Source organism: Macaca fascicularis, chromosome 1, assembly GCF_037993035.2.
Source record: "Macaca fascicularis isolate 582-1 chromosome 1, T2T-MFA8v1.1".
Taxonomy (NCBI): Eukaryota; Metazoa; Chordata; class Mammalia; order Primates; family Cercopithecidae; genus Macaca; species Macaca fascicularis.
This window is the reverse complement of record NC_088375.1, coordinates 222,875,262-222,884,555: the sequence shown is the minus strand read 5'-3', so window position 1 is coordinate 222,884,555 and position 9,294 is coordinate 222,875,262. Positions and strand designations below refer to the sequence as shown.

At 55.5% G+C, this 9,294-nt stretch overlaps 1 protein-coding gene across 2 annotated transcripts; it reads right to left on the bottom strand.

The window, feature by feature from the left end:
- Positions 1-1,124: 1,124 nt before the first annotated feature.
- KIAA2013 (KIAA2013 ortholog) lies at positions 1,125-7,935 on the bottom strand. Of its 2 annotated transcripts, XM_015453409.4 has the most exons (3): positions 6,713-7,935; positions 4,147-5,000; positions 1,125-1,856 (listed from the first exon to the last, which is right to left on the bottom strand). In XM_015453409.4, the coding sequence occupies exons 1-3, from the start codon at positions 7,743-7,745 to the stop codon at positions 1,839-1,841; spliced, it is 1,905 nt and encodes a 634-aa protein (XP_015308895.2). In that variant the 5' UTR covers positions 7,746-7,935; the 3' UTR covers positions 1,125-1,838. The 2 variants fall into 2 exon arrangements, with proteins under 2 accessions (XP_015308895.2, XP_045236561.1); XM_045380626.3 differs by lacking the exon at positions 1,125-1,856 and having other exon boundaries at positions 3,674-5,000.
- Positions 7,936-9,294: the final 1,359 nt, after the last annotated feature.

The window sequence follows — 9,294 nt, the reverse complement described above, 5'->3', positions numbered from 1 at the left end:
TCACCACAACCTCCGCCTCCCAGGTTCAAGCGATTCTCCTGCCTCAGCCTCCCGAGTAGCTGGGATTACAGGCATGCACCACCATGCCCAGCTAATTTTGTATTTTTAGTAGAGACGGTGTTTCTCCATGTTGGTCAAGCTGGTCTCGAACTCCCAACCTCAGGTGATCCACCTGCCTCAGCCTCCCAAAGTGCTGGGATTACAGGCGTGAGCCACCACGCCCAGCCTTGTTTTACATTTATGGGAGCCTACAACATGCCCAGTTCCAAGTTCAAGAAGGAATGAGAGCTGCAGTTCTTGTGGTCCAACAGTTTTCCATTTAATGTCACACTGTAAATGACACCAATTGCACCCCAAGAGGCTCCCACTCTGCAATATGTGAGCCAGCCGTGGCCCACGGCTGGAAGATCACATGTCATAGCTCTGCACGATCCAGGGGAGAAGATCACATGTCATAGCTCTGCACGATCCAGGGGAGAAGGTGCTGCATGGACAGAACGAACTGGGGAACCAGTGCCACTAAAAGCAGAGCTTGAGCCCCCTGTTTACTCTCATAACCATCGGCTGTGGGCCAGACATATGGCTCCTTTGCAGGCAGACCAGGCTTCCCGGTGAGTCATGCCACTTAAAATGCTGTCTGGGAACGCAGAGAAACAGTCTAAACGCCGAGACGCTGAGGACAGCCCCGCAGGTGGACTGCCACACCCGGCTCAGCCCCTTTTTGGTCCCTGGAGTGGACAGTTCCCTTCTCCCCACAGAGGGGAGGCATCTGATGGTGGCTTCAGCAGACAATCTGGAGAAGGACCACTCAGGGTTTGTCTTGCTGACATCCTATAGCCAGCAAAACCAGGGCAGGAGAACCCTGGCTCTTTAGGGCAGGTGGGGGAGAGGGCACCTGAGCAGGGAAGGAGCCAGGGTAATGCGAGAAGCAACCCCCTGGCGAGCAGAAAGGCAGCCCCCAACACACCTTCCGGGCGGACTCCTTTGAAGAGACGTAGAACATGAGGGAAAGGAACGGCATTTTGGCAGCGGGGCTGGGTGGGCGTCCTGCTTCTGACAGATCTAGTGCTGAGGGCAGACGTGGTGCATGTCTCCAGGTTTTAACCACACACAAACCGGTCATGGAAATTTGAAAGATATTTATTTAAAAACAGAACAAAAAAGCTTTGGTATTTCAAAACCTGACAATCATCAATCACTAGAAAGTTAAACACCTCCCCTGAAGCCCCAAAGTACAAAACCACAGGTGTCCACAGGCTCATAAGAAAGGGCGTGCAAACCCGAGGATGACAGCACAACCCGCACCCTCCTACAGGCAGCAGCACAGCCACCCTGGGGACCCCAGCCCAGCCTCGGGACCGTGGGGCCTCCAAAGGCTGAGATGGATATCACTGCCAGCACTCACCATCTACAGGGGATGCAAAAGCCATCTAGCAAAATCTCAACAAAAATAAATTAAAACTTCATCAAGAAAGAACACGATAAATTCGGAAAAGGACAGAACGTTCCCTAGACAAGAGTCTTTTCAAAAGACGGTCTATTTCCTGGGACAGAACAAAGGGGGAAAGTGGAAGGAGTGAGTTCCATTTCAAGTATTTGCCATACAGGTTCGTTTTATTGAGTGGAAAGCTTACAAAAGGTCCACTGGCCCCTTCCCTCCCCACGTGACACTCGTTCCTTCCAATGCAAACTCTGGTGTATCCACATTCGCTTCTGCGTCACTGGTTTCCCCCAACAAGGCACAAAGGGCGGGTGCTTCCAAAGGATCCCTGGCAGCAGGACTTTCAGTGCTGGGTGTCTTGTGCAAATGGTGGCTGAAAGCAGGACTGTTAGTTCACTCAGACACTGGGATCTTCCTGTTCAATTCACAAAACAAGTGTGATTATTGTTCACTGCCAACCCCAGTGGCCAGCTACAGAAATAGCCTACGGAGACAACCCTAGTGGCACCACACCCTGGCTCTGACCCAGCCTTGCAGAATGACCATGGACTCAGTGGCCTGGAGCCTTCTGGAGCTGAGTGTTCACTGGCTCCGCTCTGGCATGGCCCAGCTTGAGCCTGTGTCTGTTGAGAGATCGCTCAGTACCCCACGAAGGTAGTCTGGCTCATTTCCCCAACTGTGGGGGGAACCGAAGGTGCCCTCAAGAGTGAGGGCAGAGAAGCCACCGAGCAGCAGGGAAAAGCAGCCGCCTGCCAAACAGACAGCAAAACCCACACGATGCACATTTGGCGCCTGTCCTAGTGCAGCTAGTCCAGAGGCAGCTCACAAGGAAGGCCTCTGTGCGGTCCTTTTTGATCTGACTTTTGATCTGTTCTTCGAACTTGAGGAACTCAGCCCTGTCTCCCACTCTTCTGCTCTTTCAGGTCAAGTTCTGCTTCCTTTTCCAAGTCCTGGTCTTGGGCCAGAAACTAGAAGCCGCAGGCATCCCTGTGGATGTGAGGGGGCACTTCCCATTTCTCCAGGGTGGGATCTGGGCTCTTTGACTACTTGGGAACATAGATGCAGAGCCTAATATACCTCTCTACTATCACTACAGTTTAAAAAGAGAAGACAATGGAGCAAAGAAGAGAAGAGAGGGGAGGGGAGGAAGAGTAGAGGGGAGGAGACAGGGGGATGAGGGAGGAGAGAAGAGGAAGGGAAAAAGCTCAGCTCTTTGGGAAACATTTTCTTCTACAACTGCTAACAAAGGCCTCCCCCTAGAATCCCTGCTGGTCTTTCTCCGGAGAAAGCACCGAAGGCCGGGCGGCAGGGCACAGTAAGCAGCCTCACCCCGTGACAGCAATGCTGATCCCAAGATGCTGCCCCGATGACAGTCTTGCAGCAATGACGGCCAAAATCACCGCTTCCAGGGGCAAACATGTCTCAGGAAACTGGAGGGGAATGCTTCTGTCCTGTGTCCTATGCTAAGGAGATGGCCACTCTGGTCCAAGGCCTGGAACAAGGGGCTGACCTCTGCATGCCATGAACAGGCACATGGGGGGAAGCTGGGGATCCCGCCAGCAGTTCAGACAGAGGTTTCAAGTCAATCTAGGGGCCTGTTGCAGTTATTTTTATTTTATTATTACTATTATTATTTTATTTTTTTTTGAGACAGAGTCTCACTCTGTTGCCCAGGTTGGAGTGCACTGGCATGATCTCGGGTCACTGCAACCTCTGCCTCCTGGGTTCAAGAAATTCTCCTGCCTCAGCCTCCCGAGTAGCTGGAATTACAGGCGTGCACCACCATGCCTGGCTAATTTTTGTTATTTTTAGTACAGACAGGGTTTCAACATGTTGGCCAGGCTTGAACTCCTGACCTCAGGTGATCCGCCTGCCTCAGCCTCCCCAAGTACTGGGATTATAGGCATGAGCCACTGCACCCAGCCTCGTTATTATTTTTACATGGGGTCTCACTCTGTCACCTGGGATGGAGTGCAATGGTGTAATCACAGCTCACTGCAGCCTCAAACTCCAGGGCTCAAGTGATCCTCCCACCTCAGCCTCCTGAGTAGCTGAGACTACAAGTGTGCACCACCACACCTGGCTAATGTTTAAATTTTTTGTAGAGACAAGTCCTCGTTTTCCTGCCCAGGCTGGTCTCAAACTCCTGGGCTCAAAGGATCCTCCCACCTTGGCCTCCCAAAGTGTTAAAATTACAGGCATGAGCCACCAGGCCCTGCCTCTTAATTTTTTTTTTTACTTTTATTTGCTTTTTTGTTCTGTTTTTTGCTTTTTTGAGACAGGGTCTTGCTTTGTTGCCCAAGCTAGAGTGCAGTGGCACAATCACAGTTCACTGCAGCCTCAAACTCCTGGGCTCAAGTGATCCTCCCATCTCAGCCTCCCAAGTAGCTGGGACTACAGGCACAAGCCACCACACCTGGCTTGCAGTTATTTTTAAACGCTGACATTTATGATGGGGGAGGAGGGGAGGGCTGCCCTGGGAAGCCAGAAGACCATCAATTCACACCTGGATTTCCACAGCTTTCCCTTCCTTGTCGTCTCCTCTCAAAACACTTGCACTCTCTCTCTGGTGTCAAAGGCTGAGGGCATCAGGACACCCATTCCTGCCCAGGCCTCACCCCCCCTCGCCAGGCCAGCCCCTTCCGAGACACAGGGCTGAGAGCAAGGCCGAGGTCTCGGGTTTCGACCAGACAGCGGCTTCCTACCTTACTCCTGAAGAGGGGCTTGGCTCCAGGCCCACAGTACTCGTTGTAGATGAGCTTGAAGAGGAAGAGGTGGAAGAGGGTGATGAGGGAGGCCACGCTGAACCAGAAGAGGAAGGGCAGCCCGGGGTCCTGCTGGGCCATGTGCTCATCATGGGCCAGAATGGCCTTGAGGTGCAGCGTGTGCCGCAGGTCCTGCAGGTGTGTGAGGTCGGTGGAGATGTAGAGCAGCGGCGTGATGGGCTGTGTCACCATGACCGAGAAGGTGTGGCCCGTGGGCGCTGAGGTCAGCTCCACTGGCTCGTCCAGGCAGCCCGCCTCGCAGGCATAGATCTTGACAGGCTGGCCGCGGGACTCCACGGACACATGTAGGTAGGGCTTGCCCTCGGCGTCCGCCAGTACGGCCAGGTTGATATGGTCGTTCTTGTAGCGGATGCCATGCAATGCATAGCTGTTGTGCAGCACGTCGGGGTCGGCCTGGAACTGGAGGTGGTTCTCCGTGAACTGCAGCCCCCCAAAGCTGAGCACCATGCCCTGCAGGATGCCTGGGGCGCCCACCTTCACCAGCCCCTTGCAGCCACGCTTCTGGAGGGTCAGCCTCCACAGGTCGGAGAGCTGCAGGATCTGCTGGACAGAGGACAGCCGTCCCGGCCACAGGTTCTCGGCGTGCATGGTGGCGTGGCCGCTGAAGCAGTGATCTTCATAGTTGAGCGTCGACTCCATCTGGTCTCGCTCCCTGTGGCTCAGGGAGGGGCTGAGCAGCGGGGCCGGTGAGCAGGAGAGCATGTAGTAGAGTGTCAGGTTCACGGTCAGGCCAGACGGCGTGTGGGTATCAGTGATCTTCTTCATTTCCACTCCTGCAACACCATGAAAGCTGCACGTTAAGGGGGAAGGACAGCTGGGAGGCAGAGCATATGAAATAAAGACCAAGGGCAGCAGAGGAGTGAGGTGTGCCTTAGTGATAAAGACAACGGTGCCTGTCTCCCTAAAGTATGGGAGAAAGTCACCTGTCTTGTTTACACAACCAACTTGAGCCTGTGGGCCTGAAATCTAGAATCCTGTTAAAAAGCAGTGGGGTCTGGTGCCAGAGCCCAGAGGAACACAGATTTAGCCAGGACTTGGTGCCAACCCTATGATCAGACCTCCTGCGCCAGATCAGTCACCAGTGCTGAGGCCAGTCTCAGGCCACTTCTCCTTCTGTCCTTTCTCTCTCCAGTCCTGTAGCTTTATGTATGTATTTAGTTATTTACTGAGACAGAGTCTTACTCTGTCGCCCAGGCTTGAGTGCAGTGGCACGATCTCAGCTTACTACAGCCTCCGCCTCCCAGGTTCAAGTGATTCTCCTGTCTCAGCCTCTGAGTAGCTGGGACTCCAGGTGTAGGCCACCACCCATGCATAAAACAGCCCTGGCAGAAGCATTCAATAGATACTTGCTGAATAAACATGTGTTGGGCCCCTTTGCTACTGATGGATTCAACAGCCCTAAGATTTAAAAACATATACACACACAACATTGTTTTGTAAAGATGACTATCCTCCTGCCCGGAGCAGTGGCTCACACCTGTAATCCCAGCACTTTGGGAGGCCAAGGTGGACGGATCGCGCGAGGTCAGGCTAAGTTCTGTATTTTTAGTAGAGACAAGGTTTCGCCACATTGGCCAGGTTGGTCTTGAACTCCTGACCTCAGGTGATCCACCTGCCTCAGCCTCCCAAAGTGCTGGGATTACAGGTGTGAGCCACCGCGCCCAGCCAGCACGTTCTAGCCTAAAAAACTGTCTTATTTTAATTTTAATTTTCACTTTTCTAATGTCTGCCTTCCTCCCAACCAGAATTTAAGCAAGCACCATGAGAACGGGAACTCTGGTTCCCATCTGCACCCCCCATGCATAGAACAGCCCTGGCAGAAGCATTCAGTAGATACTTGCTGAATGAACTCAACTCTTTGAGCAACCAAACACAAGGGTTCAGACAATAGGAGCCCTGGAAACCAAAACTCCTCTCTCATCCAGAACAGGATTTTCTTTTCTTTAACAGTCAACAGAGAGGAGAGTTTTCATTGGGCGGGAGCATCTCAACCTGCTGAAAGAAGGCATTCTCCAACCTCCCTGTGAACCAGTTGCAGCCACAAATGCCAGGACGCACTTCAGCCTAGCAGGGGTTATGTCAAGAAGTCCCCATCTGTCACCAGGCCGACTGCAGAGCTGAGCAAAGAATCAGGATCCACCTGCTGGTTTCACCTCTGCAAACTGACTCTAAAACACTTCCCTCTGCTCAAATCAGGCCCCACCTCCCAGAACAAATAACAGAAAGACCTGACCTTTACACTCAAATTTCCACTACAGTCTCATAAAAACCTTCTGAGGTAGGCGTTATTGTTATTAAATACAGGCCCAGAGAGATTAGGCGACGAATCCCAAAGTCGCACAGACACTAGGCAGTTGAGCAGAGATTCAACCTCTGGTGAAACGCCAAGCCCAAGTTTTAACCACCCCATCATCACCTTCAGTGTTACCTCTGCAGATTTTGGAGGGACATAACTAGGGTGGACCAAGTGCTGACCAGGACTCACCTGGGCTGAAGAGCTGAGCCCAGAGGAGCTGGTGGTCTTGAAGAAGCTCCGCGGCTGGCATCTCCAAGAGCTCCAGCATTTCCTTCCGGGCCAAGTCCTGCAGTGCCTTGAGCTCCTTGGCTGCTTTGCTTTTGAGCACCTGGGAGTTAATGGGGCCAGAGACGTGTACCACCCACAGCACCGTCTCATCCAGCTGCGTCTTGGGAGCCACTTGGAGGCGGTCCACTAGCTTCTTGGCGGCCACCACCACCAGGTGCACCAACCCAGTGGGCGTAGGCGGGGACCGGCCTGAGTAGAGGAGGAATTGATGGTCTCCGACCTTCTCTAGGGTACTGGTGAAGGCCTTGGGGGCTGGGCCGGCAGTGGGCCCCACAGTCTGCAACGCGGCCACGCGCTCCGTGGGGTTGTTGAGCTGGATGCGCTGCAGGTAGACGTGGGGTCGGCCCCGGTGCACCAGAAAGTCCTCTTGCAGCAGCACGCAGTCGCGGCCAGACCCCGCGGCAAGGCCAGAGACGGAGGCGGGCCCGGGGCCGGCGGCCACGGGGCCAGGACCTGGGGACCCGAGCTGCAGGCAACGCACGCGGCGCAGCAGCCCCTCCCGCAACAGCAGCACCGCCTCTCCAGCTTCAGCCAGGGCGCTCAGCGGGCGCAGCTGCACAAAGGGCACGAAGTCCGGCGCCACGGCGGGCTCTCGCTCCCCGGGGGTCACCCACAACCGGTTGGCGGCCACGTCCAGAGCCAGGAAGCCGTTAGCCACCAGGGCTGGCACTCCAGGGCCCAGCGGTACCGCCTCGCCGCGCTCCCGCAGGCCGCGCCAGGCGCGGGTGGCCGCCTCCAGGCAGGCAGACGGCTCGGCGGCGCCCGGTTCACCGCGGGACCAGGGAAGCAGGTGCAGGCCGCCCGCCGCCCGCCGCGCGCCGGACCCCCCAAACCACAAAAGCAGCAGCAGGAGGCCGAGCAGGCAGAGGAGGCGGCGGGCCCAGCTGCTCGACAGCAGTCCCGGCAGCCCCTTGAGCCGCTGCTGCAGCCACATCGGGCCGCCAGGCGCGGGCAAGGGCGCGGGGGCGGCCGCTGGGCCCGCCGCCCAGCCCACCGGCCCGGCCGCCCGCGCCTCACTGCCGGGCCCGGACCGCGGCGCCCACCCCGGCCCCCGCTGCAACCGCCGCAGCAGCCGCCACCGCTGCTTCCTCCTTCTTCTCAGTGGCCTCCAGCCGTCAAACGCCGCCGGCCGTCAAGCGTCGCCGTGTCTTTTACGACAGATGGAAAACGGGAGGGCGGAGGGAGGAGAGAGAGGCGGGCCGGAGAGAAGGGGGCGGAGCCACGGCGGGGGCGGGACAGAAGCTGCCGGGGGCCGGACAGAAGCTGCCGGGGGCCGGACCACCGGTTCCCAGGCCCGAAGAGTGAAGTCCAGTAGAGTTAAGTGCAGGGGTCTGGGGAGGACTGGAAGCATCCAATTCACTCGTGAAAAAAACATCGACCCTGCCAAACCAAACACGTGTTGGGCCCCTTTGCTACTGATGGATTCAACAGCCCCAAGATTTAAAAAAACACACACACAACTTTGTTGCTGTAAAAATGACTATTCTCTCGCGGGGCGCAGTGACTCACTACTGTAATCCCAGCACTTTGGGAGGCCAAGGCGGGCGGATCACGAGGTCAGGGGTTCGAGACCAGCCTGACCAACATGGTGAAACCCCGTCTCTACTAAAAATACAAAAACTAGCCGGGGGTGGTGGCGCATGCCTGTAATCCCTGCTCCTCAGGAGGCTGAGGTAGGAGAACTACTTGTACCCGGAAGGCGGAAGTTGCAAGGTTGCAGTGAGCCGAGATCATGCCACTGCACTCCAGCCTGGGCGACTGAGTGAGACTCCGTCTCAAAAAAAAAAAAAAAAAGTCCGGGCGCGGTGGCTCAAGCCTGTAATCCCAGCACTTTGGGAGGCCGAGACGGGCGGATCACAAGGTCAGGAGATCGAGACCATCCTGGCGAACCCGGTGAAACCCCGTCTCTACTAAAAAATACAAAAAACTAGCCGGGTGAAGTGGCGGGCGCCTGTAGTCCCAGCTACCCGGGAGGCTGAGGCAGGAGAATGGCGTGAACCCGGGAGGCGGAGCTTGCAGTGAGCTGAGATCCGGCCACTGCACTCCAGCCTGGGTGACAGAGCAAGACCCTGTCTCAAAAAAAACAAAAACAAAAACAAAAACTAACAAAAAAAAAAGACTATCCTCGCCGCAAAAACACTTGGAACAATACGAAAAAGTGGGGGAAAAAAAAGAGAGAGAGAAGAAAGAAGAGGAAGAAGAAGAAATGAAGAGGAGGAGGGGAAGGGGAGCCATCAGAGGCCAGGAGTGGTGGCTCACGTCTGTAATTCGAGCACTTTCGGACGCCGAGAGGTCAGGAGTTCGAAACCAGCCTGACCAACATGGTGAAAACCTGTCTCTACTAAAAATACAAAAATTAGGCTGGGCGCGGTGGCTCACGCCTGTAATCCCAGCACTTTGGGAGGCTGAGGCAGGAGGATCACGAGGTCAGGAGATCGAGACCATCCTGGCTAACACAATGAAATCCTGTCTCTACTAAAAAT